The sequence below is a fragment of the Aulonocara stuartgranti genome (assembly GCF_965226115.1).
Source record: "Aulonocara stuartgranti genome assembly, chromosome: 7".
Classification (NCBI taxonomy): domain Eukaryota; kingdom Metazoa; phylum Chordata; class Actinopteri; order Cichliformes; family Cichlidae; genus Aulonocara; species Aulonocara stuartgranti.
Window position 1 is genome coordinate 3,169,145 of NC_138945.1, and position 17,123 is coordinate 3,186,267.

A 17,123-nucleotide genomic window follows, 5' to 3' on the forward strand; every position below is an offset into this window, starting at 1 on the left:
ACACGGCGCTGGCCAGTCGCCGTGTTTTATAACATGATTGACATGGCAGCACTGAATGCACATGTGCTGTATCAAGCATGCACCGGGACGAAGGAAAGACGGGTGGACTTCCTGGTGGAGCTTGCAACAGAGTTGGCTCACTCTCATGTAGCTGCGAAGAAGGCAAGAAAAGATCAGTTGCTTCGGGCAGAACCCTCCACACCTAACCCTGGAAAAAGAGCCACGTGTCAGGTCAAACACAACTGCAAGAAAAATCAGGCCACTGTGCGATGTGTTCACTGCTACAGGTACACATGTGGTAAATGCAGACTACAGATACCATGGCAGTGCCAGGATTGTGAGTGATTGCTGAAAATGTTGAATTATTTGTAAATATGTGTACAAATGGTTGGTTTTTTGTACTGTTTTTATCAATAAATGTCAGCAACAAAGGACATACACCCATGTGTGTTGATTTCTCCCCAAGATGGCAAACTGAAACACTCCACTCCCCCACCCCCACTCCCCTCCCTCCAGAATTCCTACTTAACAGCCTAATATACATATGAATGACTAGCCAATTTAGCTTCCACTTCCACCATTTGACTGCTCTCCGGGTTTTATAGGTAGGAATCCCTAAAATGATGGCTCGCGGGGGTTTAAGTTGTACAAACAGGATGTGACCAAGAGGAAAGATCTAAAGACAGACGGTTTCCTGTGATGCACTGTCTCAATCTGGAAATAGATGCTAAAACTACATTCGCACCACAATTGATTTCTGTAGGTTCAGAATGACTCGGTGACATTTCCAAATAACAGATCTGCAATATCAGCTTCTAAACCAAATAAGCATCTGAAGGGAAAAAACGCGCTTAAATCTGAAAGCGTCTATAAACCTTTATTTAATCGCGTTGTACCTGAAACTCGTTTTACAAGAAGCTTGTGTGTAGCATTTATTTGATACTATTTAGGTTCATTTTTAAATGTGTTACTTTCAAAAACAGGAAAAGACCGATTTGAAGTGGGCACAGTCACATGAAACAACGCCACGGCCACTCATGGTTAGAGCCCCAAAACCCACAATCATCGTTTGATGACCACCACTTATCATGTGGAGTGTGGTTACTGAAAGGAAAACAGTAAGATGTGCTGCTGTGAGCAGGATTTGTATCTGATGGACCAGCTTCAATGTTCTGTGCTTGTTGCTCATTTTTGTTGAGCATGACATCCAGTTCAGATAAATTCAGTTAAATTTTATTCCTATGGAGCCGATCAACATCAATAGTGAGAGAAAATGTTTGCTGCTGTGTTTTGGGTTAAGTTAAAACCTTTAATGGATCAATAAAGTCACCGAAGAGTGAATTATAACACAGCAGCCTGAGACAGCTCTCTGGCTCCTCTTATTCAGCAGCATTGCACATCGACAAGTAATCGAGGGCCATTACAGTTTTTATATGGCAGCGGACTAACTCGCCCGATGTTCTTGAGACTGTGCAAACACAAAGTGTGCAGTTGCGGTTTTTGTCACTCTCTGATCAAAATTGACTGAACCAGCAGCAAAAGAAGATCAAAACTATGCTTCTCGTTTGATAAACAACATCATTTAGTCCTTCTTACTTTGGCACTTTTGCTTCCACCACGATAAAATCACACTTCCTGTGCAGCTCTTTCTGTCTCTGTGTACTTCAAGACCAGAAATGTAAACTTTTACAAATGATGCCAAACTGCTCTCAGCCGTGTCTCTAATAAAACCTCTGTAACTTTGCTCTGCTTCACTTCAGCAGCATCAGGTAATGTTCATATGTTGATTCATGGTTTTCTTCTGTTTTTGATCTACTGCAGAATATTTAAGGTTATCTGCTATAAAAAGCCAGAACAGGAAAATCTGCTTCATGTTTTTGTTTTATTCTCAGTTACTTCCACAGAAAAGCATCTGCTGTGATGCTTCCACCTCTGATAAAGTCTCACAACTGTCAGCTTTGTTTTTATACAAAGATCTAAAAATATGGATTTGTGCTGATAAATGATCAGAATTATAATATTTCTGACTGTCTGAGTGAAAATGTGTGAGAGGGTGGGGTTTAGATGCAGTTTAGACATGCATCCTTTCACAGTCTAGTCCCCAAACAACCATCCCTCTGAAATAAATCCAGTTAATTTGTTTAGCTCACTTTAACTAAATGTCAGCTCCCTCTCTTAGCAAGCAGCGAAGGTGAGGTGGCTGAACCACTGAACTCCTCCCCTCTCTCCTGCTCTGCAGACAGTTACAGCTACAAGGAGGTCCGCTCCTTCGTGGAGAACAAGCTTCCAGGGAAGAGCCGCACCAAAGACTTCCTGCAGTACAACCGCAAAGCTCTGAGTCGTATCTACCCGAAAGGCCAGCGCGTCGAGTCCTCAAACTACGACCCTTACCCGATGTGGGCCCTCGGCTGTCACATGGTGGCTCTCAACTTCCAAACAGCAGGTACAGCAGTGCTCATTTATCACACAGCGGAGGACAAAGGAGACAGTTTTGAGGGCTTTATATTTATCTTCTTATGACAAGAAAACATTCAAGTGAAGCAAAGTACAAAAACACGCTAAAATATTTGTGACAGAATATAATTATAAATTTAGAATAAACCTCCGCCTGTAGGTTGAGCAACACGAGGATCGGCACATTGAAAGGACATGAAAATGCAGAAATAAATAAGTCTGAGGAAATAAAAGTGTGAAAATGGGAAATAATAGAGGATTTAACACTAGCATCCCCCAGGCTTCTACCTTTCTACCTATAAAACCCGAGAGCAGCCAAATGGCTGGTAGGCTTTTAGCTAGGCTTTAGCTTCAGCCAAGTGGAAGCTAAATTGGCTAGTCATTCATATGTAAATTAGGTCGTTATCTGGGAATTCTGGAGGGAGGGGAGTGGGGGTGTGTGATTGAGGGCGTGGGGGAGCTGCTAAAAGCTGTGCACTTCCTTTTGTGTTTCATCTTGATGCATTCTCAATCATCCAGGGAAATAAATCTCCAAAAGTCACCAACTTGGAGTGTTTCAGTTTGCCATCTTAGGGAGAAATCAACACACATGGGTGTATGTCCTTTGTTGCTGAGATTTATTGATAAAAACAGTACAAAAAACCAACCATTTGTACACATATTTACAAATAATAATAAAAAGTGAGTGAGTACATTTCAACATTTTCAGCAATCACTCACAATCCTGGCACTGCCATGGTATCTGTAGTCTGCATTTACCACATGTGTATCTTTTGCAGTGAACACATCGCACAGTGGCATGATTGTTCTTGCAGTTGTGTTTGACCTGACACATGGCTCTTTTTCCAGGGTTAGGTGTGGAGGGTTGTGTCAAAGGCAACTGTTCTTTTCTTGCCTTCTTTGCAGCTACATGAGAACGAGCCAACTCTGTTGCAAGCGCCACCAGGAAGTCCACCCGTCTTTCCTTCGTCCCGGTGCATGCTTGATACAGCACATGTGCATTCAGTGCTGCCATGTCAATCATGTTATAAAACACGGCGACTGGCCAGCGCCGTGTTCCTTTGCGGACAGTGTACTCCCGAACCATCTGGTCCATCACATCCACGCCACACTTTGTTTTGTTGTAAAGGGTGACAGTGTTTGGCTTCCTTTTGGTGGTGTTATCAGTCTGAACCACGCTGTGCATGCTGCTAAGAATATAGACTGTCTTCTTCCGTTTGGCCACATACGCCGTCAGCGTGGCAGCAGAGGTTGAAAACACCTAAGAAATAAGATAAATTGTTATTTTCATAGCCCTTTTACACACAATGAAACACATAAACATAGAACCACAAAAGACCTGCAACATACCTGAGTGGTGAATTCATTGCGATCTGTCTGTCTAGTGGATTGAGGAATTTCCCTGCGAATCCTGTTGACTGTGCCGAGGATGGTGGTTTTCCGTCCAAGAAGTTTTTATGCCAGTGAAAGCGATGTGAAGAAATTGTCCGTGGTAACATTTCTGCCCTTGTCTAGGAATGGTTCCATCAGCCTCATTACTACATTTTCAGAAAGTCTCTCCCCAGTGGGACGATTGGGGTCCTTGCCAAGATATGGGAAGACATTGCAAATGTACTTGGATTTTAGGTCGCAAGCCACCCAAAACTTGATCCCAAACTTGTCCGGTTTACTTGCAATATTCTGCAGGGAAAATTCTTTGATGGGAAAAGCTGTTCATCAACGGTGATATGTAGACCAGGGTTGTAGCACGTGATGCAGTTGGTGACCAATGATCCCCACACACTGGAAATTGCAGCGAACTTATCAGTCTTTGCTCGATTTGCTCCATTGTGGCATCAATCAGACCACTGGTATAATGTTGAAATGTACTCACTCACTTTTTATTATTATTTGTAAATATGTGTACAAATGGTTGGTTTTTTGTACTGTTTTCATCAATAAATCTCAGCAACAAAGGACATACACCCATGTGTGTTGATTTCTCCCTAAGATGGCAAACTGAAACACTCCAAGTTGGTGACTTTTGGAGATTTATTTCCCTGGATGATTGAGAATGCATCAAGATGAAACACAAAAGGAAGTGCACAGCTTTTAGCAGCTCCCCCACCCCCTCAATCACACACCCCCACTCCCCTCCCTCCAGAATTCCCAGGTAACAACCCAATTTACATATGAATGACTAGCCAATTTAGCTTCCACTTGGCTGAAGCTAAAGCCTAGCTAAAAGCCATTTGGCTGCTCTCCCGGGTTTTAACATCCCATTAATACAAGAAATCTTCTATTTGTAGTATCTGAAAGCTTATTTCAGTATATTACTCCACTTATATGTAGTATTTTGGCTATGAATAGCTTTATAAACCCATATATTATGTGTTTAGAGACACTATGTCTTTGTCTTTTGAGCTTAGTTACAGTCACGGTAAAGAGAAAATACACTATCTGTACATTACTAAGAATTTAAGTGTCAGGACAAAGTAAAAAAAAAATCTAGTCTTTAGCAGGTCGTACATTTGGGTTCGTATGAGCTGAGATGAACAACAACACCTGACGCTGTGTCATTATTTAGTTAACTAGGGCTAAACCAACATGCAGAAGCAGTGCGTCCACCCCATGGTTCTGTAGCCTGTGCAGTCTTTCAAATACCTGTTCTCTGTGTGAAGTTAACAAACATGTTGGCCTGCTCTTCATTACAGTGTTGCTTCAGTTCGTTTGTCCACAGCATCTCAGTCGGGCTGTGGGACTGATGGGCTCACATCTGACTCCAGAATACATGAAAGGCGTTCAAGGAGTTCAACGTTTTTCACACGTTACGTCAGCACCTTGTCTTAGTTTTTGTTCAATAAATAATGGCACAGTGCAACGTGTCACGTGTTGGGATTCATTTAAAGTTACATTTACCTCATTTTAAGGCCTACTGAGGACCAGGTCATTTTATTATGTCCTGATATTTAAAGATATGCTGATGGGTTGCCAGTGCATCACTCTGCACTAAAGCTAAACTCAAACTGCCCTCTTTATGTTGTCTGTCATGTCTTTGGGGGATATCTGTCTACTCCAGCTGAAAAAATAACACAGGTTACACTATCGAGTCTACCTGTTAGAAAATTATCAGGATTTGCCTGAAGGAGAAGTGACACTGTGAAGTTATTCAGGTTCTTGTGTCCACCCAGATAAATACATGCAGCTGAACAACGCCCTCTTCAGTCTGAACGGACAAACGGGCTACGTGCTGCAGCCGGAGTTCATGCGTATGGATAGCTACGACCCTCATCAGGACAAGAAGGAAGTCAAATACAAAATTGTGGTCAAGGTGTGCCGCCACACGCACACACACTCTCTGTGCCTCTGTCATGATTATGAGTCACGTTCAGGGTCCACTTATGTACAAAAATGCACTTTGGGCCTGATTGTGTGCAGAGAATAAGAGCAGTTGTGTTCGTCCCTTGCAGGTGATTGGTGCCAGGCACCTTCCGAAGCCAGGCCGCAGCATCGCCAGTCCATTTGTGGAGATCGAGCTGTGCGGGCACACAGAGGAGAAGTACAAGACCATCGTCTATCGTAAGGAGATTCTCCAGCAACCTTTCTATTTTCCTCTGTTTCATCTAGTTTTTCTCTAACTATTAAAAATGTAGCTTGTGTTCGTTGTTTCAACGCTTTCTGCAGGAATTAGAGATTTGAAAGAAGATCGATGGTAAAATTGTAATAAGGTTGTGTTTGTTGTGTATCTATATCAACACTGAGATTTGCCTCGTCTTTGTGGGGCTTTCGATCTCACAGTGGAAAAATTGTGGGACGTGGGGGGCTGGAGCCTGTCCCACCTCTCACAGGGCAAAAGGCGGGACGACCCGGGAGAAGTCGTCCATCACAAAATATAATAATAATAATGAAAAACCTTAAAATAGTCAGAGCTCGAGCAGCTTCGGCCTTAGCTGCAATTCTGCGGGAACTTTTATTCTTTTCAGCTTGAGGTTCTGGGGACTTTTAATTTAATGGGGACTTGAGGCTTCACAGGTTAAAGCTTTGCACGTTTCTGCCCCCTGCAGGTGACAATGGTCTGAACCCAGTGTGGAAAGGCTCAGAGCGCATAATCTTGAGTGTGTATGAGCCTGAACTCACCTTCCTGCGCTTCATCGTCAACGAGGAGGACATGTTCTCAGACCCCAACTTTCTAGCTCAGGCCACGTTTCCTGTGAAAGGCCTTCGCTCAGGTGGGAATTCATACACGCAGCTTCTGTTACCGTCACTCTCAGGTAGTGCTCGTTATCATTATTGCATGAACTGAATGTTACTTAGAAGCAAGATTTAATGCACACTGAGAATACTTTCACCTGAGAACTATATCATGTGGAGCTCAAGTTAATTTCCTCGTTCACCAGTTTTCTCACAGGTGTGCTCGCTTTTGCTGTATTAACTTTTTGTATGGGGCTCATATTTTAATAAGAAGAGACACTCCACGTCTCAAATTATAAATAATGAAAGAGGTGAAACAATCCTGAATCATTTGATATTTAAGTAATGTTAGACAGTGGCTAGCTCATGTCTCTTGTATCCTGGCCAAACTTTAATGTAAACTTTTAGATTCTTGGTAATCGGGGAGTTTCCACTCTGAGTGTGACGCAGCTTTAATATCTAATTTTAGCAGGCTTTAGTATTTTGAAATTCCACAAAAGACTGACACCACACACTGAAGTGACCTCATTTGGAAGTGAAATTAGGTTGTGACTCATTTTAAGACTTTTTAAGTTTAGAGGGAACACAACTCACACAGTCACGTTGAAAACAACGTTTTTTTTGTATTTCTGTAAAAACTAAACTAGGTCCATCGTTACTGCTTAAGATTAAAAAAAATGTAATTTTTAAAAGTCGAAATGAACACGAATGAATCAGGTTATAACACAAATCAAGGTGATGTGAATAAATGAAGGAAATGAACTGTTTTGGGTTTGCTTCCACAGGTTACCGCTCTGTCCCTCTGAAGAACGGCTACAGTGAAGACTTAGAGCTAGCTTCTCTTCTGGTCTACATCAGTGTGCAGCAGGCCGGGGTGAGTAACGCACCAGGAGCGCATCGACGTTTATGTCACTGTGGCGGGATTTCTGTGATCTGCTGACTCGGCACGTATCGTTCAGAAAGCGGAGGAGGAGCTGTACTCGTCTTCCAGCCAGCTGAAGAAGAAGCAGGCAGAGCTGGGCGAACCCTTCCTGTACGACACACACAGCAACCTTCAGCGATCCTCCCTGGCTCAGCCCACCAACAACCTCATGAGGAAGGGCAGCACTGGTGAAAATCCAAGGTAAGTCTGAAAAGTGCAGGAATACTCTAGCAGCGACAGTCTATTCACGGAAAGGACCCCGTTCGTCCGCTGCTGTCGTCTTCGGGTCTTTTGCCAAGCTTAGTGATATTTTGGTTGATTTTGCTGCCGCTAACATCCCGCCTATCTATCAGACTAATTTCATTGCCGTCAGCGGATGGCCTGCTTCACTTCAGTTGAGGTCCTTAGGCTGCCACAGCTTCCAAATTTCAGTGGCGAGCTCAGAATAAACTGATTAGGAAATTCCATCCATAAAACAGCTTTTTGGTGGATTATCTAATTTGCATTTCATGGTGCATACTGCAATATGTACATATACTGTAATATATGACAACTAATTTGTGATACTTGTTACTCTCTGCTCTCAATCTGTCCGTCTTTCTCTCCAGGTCAAAAGAAAAGAAGATAAACAACAGTAAATTTTACTCCTGAGGACTCATTTGTCTAACCTGTGTGAGCAGCAGGCTTCAAATCTAGTATCAATGTTTGCTATGGGAGCTGTGATCTGGAAGAGCTTTTTTTTTTGCCATCTTTCCACCGAAGATGGCAACATTCCAGTATCCCGAATGGTTTTCTATTTATTTAAGATTGGAAAAAAATTGTTCCTAACGTTTTGGAGTTTTTGAAATATGGAATTGCTGGAGGAAATGTAAGAGGCCGTTACAACGGTCCAAGTAGCCAGCGTTGTGCTTGATATGTTTGCATTCAGTCTGTTATCAAACTGCATCGTGTTACACTGATGGTATTTATTTTTCATTAAAGAGCGGAGTCTGAAATAATGACGATTTCACTGCAGTGGCTGTTCTGCTGCCAGGGAGCTTGTGTTTAATTCATTTTAGTCATTTTGAATGTGGTTTTTTGTGTTTTTTTTGCTGTGCAGTTTCACCAGTGTGACGTTTTTCTTCAATGTTTGTTTGATATGGAAATCCGATCTGTAATCTCATGCAGTGAGTGTTTCCTCTATTTAATATGAAGGCAGATTGTGGTTATAGCTGTCCCAGAATTCCTCTGACTTCCTCATGAATCGAGTCAATAAAGTATGCTTGGTGAACGACATTCTTTATCTGTATTTATTGCATTGTTTTCTGCTCCACCGCATTTTAAAGTAGGCTGCAGGGACAGCAGTAGGCCAAACGCTTGAAGTGAGGAGCGTAGAGAGGCCTCGAACAAAAGAGCAAGTCCTCCATCAAACACTGGGGAAATAATTACCTGTAAGTTTGCTCACTTACAATTTTTAACAAAACATATTCCATAAAGGAATATACTTCAGCCTGTGGATCTCCAGCTTCTCTGAAGACTCATAGGCTGAAGTACAGCATGGAGAAATATGGAAGTAATGAGCCTGTTACCCTGGTAGACAAGAGCAGTGCAGCTAAACCAATGACAGATGCATCTACTGAGCATGAAGCGTGTGGCTGGACTCGAGACAGAGAACGAGTCCCCAGCTCGTCTCAACACAGGAGATGTTTGCAACACTGCCCTGTGCTCCATCTCCACTACCAGCATCACTGAAACCACTACTGCTCTACAACCACTTGGGTATAAGATCAAGGATGCAAGCAGAGGAAGACAAAGGCTGGAAAGATGTTGATGCGAGTTGCAGAAGGGTGTCAAAATGAGGTACAGCAAGCTGTCCATAACACAGGCTCTAGATGCTACCAAACAAAGGCTGCAAGCGCTGAGAAAAAGGCTGAAGAGATATACCAGAGAAGAATAAATGGCCTTCTGGCAAACCTGTGGCGTCCAGGTATCATCTCATGCAAGCAGCAGTGACTCTGACTCCAGCTAAATGAGAAGAAACTGTCCAAAAAGATGAGGGAAACGTGTCCACCTGCAAAACCATTTGTGTTTCTTCTGTTTTCTCACTAACAGCTAAAGCTTCATGTTTTCCCCCCATTACACTGATATAATAACATGAAGAAAAGAAAAAACACACCCGGTTGATAACATATTCACAGACAATTTATTTTTGATTGAAATTATTTCACATCATAGTTGTTATTTTCCTGTTGAAGATCTTTTGTATTTTTATTACAACAGCCACAGAGCAGCAGCAGCAGCAATAATAATAATAATAACTCGGCAGGAGAAGCAGATCAATGCGACCGAAAGACTGAAAAAGAGAGAGAAACATGATGGGCGCCCCTTTTCCAGCTGCCAACAAAATGATTTTACTACAAGGAATGGGAAATAAAGTTGAAGTAGTTGCATTTTTTCAGTCTGTCAGGTTTGTCTGACCCTGTTCCTTCCATAACAATGGTTAAGACTCGAGCACAGCTGTACATGACGCAGGTGTGGTAGAAACTTTACAAAAAAATGTTTTTCTTATTTAAAAAAGGTGACAGATGAACGGGGAGGAAAGCTCAGTGAGCTCCACAGGAAACAGGAGACATGGCCGAACAGGAGAGACGGTACTTTTCAACCAGCACGTTCTATAGTAACACTTAAAAAAAAAAAAAGAGAGAGAGAAACATAATCATCTCAACATGCTGGACCCCAGGCTCACAGTTTGGACAAGTCAGCGTGGCCCAAAACAGCCCACTGTGGGAAATGGGCTCATCTGCTTTCATGCCAAGTTTGATGAATTACCTCTGGGATTAAGGGTGAAGCTACAGCCAAGCTCGTTACCTCAGCCAGTTTCCCTACTAGTACAGTCTCTGGAGGAAAACGATGCTACGCTGCACTGAAGCTCAGTGTTGTGTTGCAGGTTGCTTGTAGCCTAAAAGCTGCATCACAACCTGGAGACCACCAGGTGATGTTTGTTTTTCTGCTTTCTTATTTTAATGGAATTAGTCATACACCCTGTAAAAACCCCCATAAAGGCCACAAGCACACTGGTCTAGCAACAAGGATGTTTAAAATAATAGCGTAGCTGGATCTGGATCTGGTTCTGATCCATTTAGACTTCTTCCCCCGTCCTTTGTGTGCCTTGGAAGCAGTGCGAGAAAACCCTTCTAGTCTGTTTTAGCTCCTCCCTCCTCCAGCATGACATCATAAAGACCCTAGACCAGAAAAAAGAAACTCGTGGATTACTCGCACATACCTCATTATCTGAAACTCTGTACTGGAAGGACTATTTTACCTTTCGATAAAGTCAAGGTAACCATTTCTCCTGATACGCTGAGCTAAGCAGCCGATGGCTGTGGCTTCACGTCAACCAGATAAACGTGATATTGGTATCAGGATTCTTCATGTCACTCTTAAAATAGAGTCAAACCGTTCATCCTTCAAAACCATCGGGGATAAAAACAACTGCAGTAAAATCAGACTGAATCATCGGGTCGCTGATGTGTGGAATCTCCAACTTTATTTAATATGACCACAGTCAGCGTGATCCTCATACGATACGACTCGTGATATAAAAAATGGCCATCGTTTAAATGATTAAATCTCGGCTTCAGTCAAACAGCAGGCTCGTGGGTAGATCCTGGCTACGACCAATCACAAAACAGCCGGATGGGATCTCTCCATTTCAGTCCTCAGCCTGGTGAGATAGTGATCAAACCCTTTATGGTATTTTTACAAAACAAAAATTACAAAATAACGAAAAAACATATTCGATGACGCGGCAACATTTACGTGCAAAAAACCTTAAACAACAAAAACACCGGAAACAAATGTTTGATTAAAGTGATCGAATGAGAGAAACATAAAATATAACACACATTGAAAACAGTTTTTTTAGATTACAGAGCACTTTGTGTGAAAAGAAGAAAAACAAAACAAAAACAACCACACACATTAAGATGAAGGCAACAACAGCCTGCCGAAGAAAAGGAGGCTGAGAGAAAAACAGAGAGGAGATGAAGAAGGGCGAGGATTCAAAAATGGTTCAAAGAGAGAAAGGAAGGAGACGACTATATACACTCATATGTACATCATACAGGATATGAAAAAGAGCACGATGTCCTAAAGCTAGACCCGAAGATGGCCGTACACAAACCGCACCTACAGGCCAAACAGAAACCTGTCGTGGCACCCAATAAATAGGAAACAAAGCGCTTCGTAGCGGACGGCGTCCTGTCCTCTGATTCAACAAGCATCTGGAGCGTTGCCCAGGTCGACACGAATAAATAAAATGGATGGATGCAGTTGCGCTTGCCTTGAGTTTCCAAGACAAATCCGCCCAAACCACGCGCACACGGGGAGAATAGATCCTGACAGACTTGCAGTGTGTCAGGGCAGTTACCACATCGTATGAAACGCTGCCACAACAAACAGGCAACACTTTGAGGGAATGTACACAGGCAAATAGAAGGTGCCCCACCCTCCCCGATTACTCGTCCCTTATTGTGATCGAATATGTACAAGAATTTTGTCCCATCCTCTGATAAGAATTAGCCTAAAAATGTCATCCACGTGATATGGCGTAATATAAATACAGCAGAGTGATTCAAAACAGGTCGTGGGACAGGTAAAAAGACAAGTGACTCATCCGCTAGAGGCACTGCGACTCCTCCGCTCAGGACAGGGGGTCAGAGAGGCAAACGGCATCAGGGGGGCGACACCACGCTCAGGTTTGCCTCAAAAAAAAACAAAGCAGAGGAAAGACGTTTGGCGAGTTCTTTGCTTCAAAAGCATCCCAAAGCACCTGCACGGCGGGGACCAAAAACGAGAGGGGGATATGAAAATATACAACTCTCAGCTGGTGATGGGTCTGGTTCAAACAGGTCCGATTTCAGAAGTCCACTCTGAAGTTTGCCACCGCGGCTTTGGTACATGGACGTCCATGTGCGGCGGCGACCTGCGAGGGCTTCTTGGATAATGCGATGCAAAAAACCCCAAAAAGCTGTGTACTTTGATACCTCCCAACGAAATCCAGGAAAGACAATGTGTCAGAGGTTTTAAAGACAACTTATAAATATCAGTCAGTCCCAGACCACCCAGCTACTGCTACACAACTGTCCTATTAAATAGAAACAGGAGAGCTTCAGCACGCACACTGAAGGCAATTTAAAAAGGACCAAATATTGCCATCACCCTTGACATTCCTGCAAAGCTCCCAAAATGTCATCGTTGGGGAGGTGATGGGGAGGGAGGTGGGCATCTCCTTATGTTTTCTATAGAAAGACACAATATATGAAAGCACAGATGTCTGGAAAAATATGTTAATTCAAGTTGATAAAAACCGTTTTTGTTTTCTTTTTCTCCTTTTCGCGAGTTGTACATGAGGAGTAGGCACAGTCTTCTTTTCTCTGAGGTAGCACCTCATTTTCCCAGTGAAAGATTGGAAAAGGCCGGAATTTGATCCCGAAAACTGACAGCAAAGAGAGAGCGAGGACTCGATAACAGTTGACCGCGTCCGTCGGGAGAGCTACATCGTGGATCGGATCAAAGACGAACTGGAAGGCGAGCTGCTGCGTCCGGCCTTCGTTCCATGAGGGGCAAACGCCAGCGAGAGGCTCCGGGGAGGTGGAGCCTTCCTCGATTCTGGATTTCATTATGAGGTGCACACGCAGAGAGGGAAAAAAACAAGAGTGATTATGAAAACTGAGAGACTACGTATGAAAGGACGAGGCAAAGGGTAAGGACAGAGAGAGCAGGGTTCCAGTATTTCAGTACATCGGGTCCTCTCGTTCTCTGATGTCGTTTGTAAAAAAACAAAAAAACAACAAGGGCCTTCGAGGTAAGAGGAGCGATGAGTTTCACAAAGTTCCTTCCCGGTGACGGTGTCACTTTGTGGGATCGGTGATGAAACTGGTGACGGCTCCTCCTCATAGCAAGCGTCTAATCAGACGGGGTGATCCTCAGGCCGGGTGATGTTAGGGTTCCTGGTGTAATGATGGCGTCGATGTAATGTGTGAGTTTGTGTGTGATCGTGCTTGTGTGTGTCTCGGCATGTAAAGGGGCTGCTGAAAGCTTGGCCGATCACCATGCTTCAGTGTACCGAACATCAACATCCTTCAGGTTAGGCAGTTTGGCCTGGAGAGGAACACAAACAATATACACTTCAGTTGAGATCAGTTTTATTTAAACAGCAACAAATTCAAACAGGCGCTTTAAATTATAAGATAAAGGCCCAATAATAAAGAAAAAATCCCAACAATCAAACAACCCTCCTATGAGCAAGCACTTGACAACATTGGGAAGGAAAAACTCCCTTTTAACAGGAAGAAACCTCCAGCAGAACCAGGCTCAGGGAGGGATTTCATTCATAACTGTGCTTAAAGATTCAGTGGAGGGCATACAATAACTAACTAAAGCACCAAACAACTGATGCAGATGCACTGATGTGTTGCATGAAAAACACCAGCAGAGAGCAGTCTTTAATGGCGATAAGTGCAGCTGAGCTCAGAGAGCTGTGAAACACGGAAACAGGAAGTAGTACACCAACTATTTTAACAACTACTGTTTGTCAATATTTTAGCATTAGTCCCAGTGATAAAGGTGAGCCAGCAACATCGACAAAGCTGTGTTTAAGCTCCTTAGCATGCACAACAACAACGCAAGCCCAGACATGTCTAAGAGCGAGAGCCACGTAAACACTAAGCTACCTAAACACCCTTCACGGCATCACAATCACTGGCAAGAAAACTGTTCCTACTAAAAGGTGAAAACAACTCGTTTCACCACTGGTGACAAAAACACACTGCTGAGTACAGCCAGGCTATGAAGGCACACAAGGAGGAGATGCTAGCAGCTGCTGATGTGCTGCCCAAAAGTAAACAAATGACCCCTCCGAGCATTGTTATTGCTCGCTAGCTGCACTCCATGTGAGAGGAAGAATAAACAGTGGATGGAAATTTCTGGTGCAGTTACATAGTGGAAAAGCAGAGCTTTAAGCAGCTGGTTAAAAAGCTCAGCCAAGAATCAAAATCAAAATCTTCCTCAGATTCAGTTTTATTATGTGACGATACTGCCTCGACCGCCTCGAGGGATTGTGCAGCTTAATGTTAAATGATCAAATTGACTTTAGCTGTCAGTTAAGCACAGTTTAGCCATCATGGGGTCAGGTGTTGGTGGCTTTGTCAAAACCATTTATTTTCACTGTATTAATACAAAAAATATATATATGCATCTATCAGTCCATTCAAAATTTATCTGTGTAGACATCAGATATAAGACCTCTCTTCAAAGCGATAAAGGTCCCGAGGCGTGCTTTTTTCCATTCATTTAGCATTAGGTGCCACACAGAAACAGAACAGCAGGAACCTTTAAAGAACCTTTAACACTGACTGAATTACCTTGAGGTCCTCGTATGTGTCTGCTGTGAGCTTGGTGCTGTTCATGTTCAGACTGCACAGACTCTTCATGGCTGAAACAGACATTTGCACTTAGAGTTGACACACACACTATCAAGGACATTCACCGTGTCATAAAAATGCTTCCTATGCAAGATGTCTTACAACTGAGCGCCAGGAGACCAGCATCAGTGACGGGAGTCTCACACAGGTTCAGAACCTGAAGGCAGGCCAGATGCTCGGATAACAACCTCAGTCCTGCATCCCCAAACTGAAGCATGGAACAAAGCAAGGAAAGGGCAGCTGTTAGGCATCTGTAGACTCATAGACAGTCATGATTTCCTTGTGCAGCTGTTTGTGTTGGGTCCGTTTACCTGTGTGGACCAGAGGTTGAGCTGTTTGAGTGAAGGCAGCTTGATGAGCTGCTCAGCACAGGCACTGGTGACATTGGTGAAAGCCAGGCTCAGGTTCTCCAAGTTCCCAAAAGAACCTGAACTGAGCAGGCGGGCCAGGTCCGCATCCTAGAGAGGTGATGACAGGTTATTGTAAGAGTCAAATCAAGAGTTTTGCTTCTTTTCTAAGACGGTGTCTGTGTCAGCGGTGTGATCTCACCGTGGACTTGGAGGGCAGAGTCAGCCGGGTAGGGCCTCCTTTTCTTTGCTGAGGAGAAAATAGAAAGAAAGATGGCGTCTGAGCTTGAGGCCTTGCAGGAATCGTTGCTAACAGTAGATGGCACGTGTGAGCAGCTGCAGGCGTTTCCCACTGAGGCACGTCTATGATCACCTCGTGTTTAATTTCAGTAATAAGATGCTTTAAAAATGCTTCCCATCCTGCTTCAGTTAGAACCACTGATAAAAACTTATTCTCCTACAAAACATAAACGTGGTGTTTCTGGGGCAAGATTTTGGCCTGCACAGTAATGACCTGCTGATGAAATTCAGTTCTGCGTCATCAATTGGGAGACAGATTATTACGATTTAATCTTAAACGGCATTTTGTTTTAGCTCTATTCTCTCTCCTTCACTCACAAACTCTCCTTACATCCATTTTATTCAATTATGTAACACTGCATTTCGAGTTTATTGAGAGATAACGGTGATAAAGAAAACAGCTGGTTACTGGGAAGGCCTTTTAAATAGGAGGCGAGATAAGTTATGGAATATAGACATGTTTATTTGAATTGCAAATAAATGGAGTCTACATATCGGCGTAAATGACGTATGTTAAGCAAATATTAGATAAATGTGTTGTTTTATCGCTTATTTTAACAACTATGGCAGCAGTAACAAGCAGACGCTTTTTTTAATATAAAGTTGTTAATTTTACAGATTTAGACTGCTTTGCTTCCATAACATGCCGTCTTTTTCAGATTTTTAAATATAAAATGTGCGTTGTGTAAATCGTCTCAGGAAATGTAGTGACATTCATATCAAATATATACTAAAAAACACAAACTTTTATAATTGGAGAAGAGTACAAGAGTCTAAACTTTACTGTGAATTTGAAAAGTGTGTGACAACCATACATTGTAAGCACACTGGCAGTTTCACATGCATGTATTTTCTGCAGATTCTAGCTATCATTATTATTATCATCAGGTTCTCCATCACCCGTCTCTGCTGCTGCTCTGAAGGAAGGAAAAAACTACAACCTCCAAAGATTTTTAGAGTAAACGGCAGGATTTTATATCCAAACGTGTTCATACACATAATATTTAACATGTGGATGCGTGTAAATGCACCTTATGTCTTCCTTTTGTCCCTAATGTGTGCATGACCTCTCAGACTGTCAACAACCATCACCAGTGTGTTAGAATTGCAGACTGACAATTATCTACAGCCAGGTCACATGCGTTACTGACGACACATGAATTTGCAGTAATGAGAAGCTGGTGACTTTATTTTTCCGTGCGCCGCAGCAGTGCGCCGGCAGCAGCAGCGGCTGCAGGCCTCGGCGCTCCTACTAAATAATGGGAGTGAGAGGTGGAGTTGGAACTCACCAGCTCTTTGAGCTCTCTCTGTCGGTCGCAGAGCTGCTCGTACATGCGGAGCCCCACCTGGGTGCTCTCCAGGGTGGAGATGATCTGCAGCTGGGTGTCTTTATTTTCAATGATGTTGTACTCCAGCATCAGACACAGGATCTGGAAACATGTCATGCACAAGTTAAAGCTGCTGATA

The 17,123-nt window shown here is 43.1% G+C and overlaps 2 protein-coding genes across 5 annotated transcripts in view; one reads left to right on the forward strand and one right to left on the reverse strand.

The window, feature by feature from the left end:
* plcg2 (phospholipase C, gamma 2) overlaps positions 1–8,821 on the forward strand; it is a 49,055-nt gene extending 40,234 nt beyond the window's left edge. Inside the window, exons 27-33 of the mRNA XM_082540903.1 lie at positions 2,240–2,443; positions 5,625–5,764; positions 5,904–6,012; positions 6,498–6,662; positions 7,410–7,498; positions 7,584–7,747; positions 8,155–8,821. Of these exons, the coding sequence (XP_082397029.1) occupies positions 2,240–2,443; positions 5,625–5,764; positions 5,904–6,012; positions 6,498–6,662; positions 7,410–7,498; positions 7,584–7,747; positions 8,155–8,197 (914 nt within the window). The 3' untranslated portion in view covers positions 8,198–8,821. The remainder of the gene's footprint in view (positions 1–2,239; positions 2,444–5,624; positions 5,765–5,903; positions 6,013–6,497; positions 6,663–7,409; positions 7,499–7,583; positions 7,748–8,154) is intronic.
* Positions 8,822–9,705: 884 nt separating this feature from the next.
* cmip (c-Maf inducing protein) overlaps positions 9,706–17,123 on the reverse strand; it is a 51,580-nt gene continuing 44,162 nt past the window's right edge. For all 4 annotated transcript variants that reach the window (XM_082540906.1, XM_082540904.1, XM_082540907.1 and 1 more), the window contains exons 16-21: positions 16,946–17,086; positions 15,559–15,606; positions 15,321–15,467; positions 15,112–15,217; positions 14,950–15,020; positions 9,706–13,687 (exon numbers count right to left, since the gene is read on the reverse strand). In XM_082540906.1, the coding sequence (XP_082397032.1) occupies positions 13,634–13,687; positions 14,950–15,020; positions 15,112–15,217; positions 15,321–15,467; positions 15,559–15,606; positions 16,946–17,086 (567 nt within the window). In that variant the 3' untranslated portion in view covers positions 9,706–13,633. The remainder of the gene's footprint in view (positions 13,688–14,949; positions 15,021–15,111; positions 15,218–15,320; positions 15,468–15,558; positions 15,607–16,945; positions 17,087–17,123) is intronic.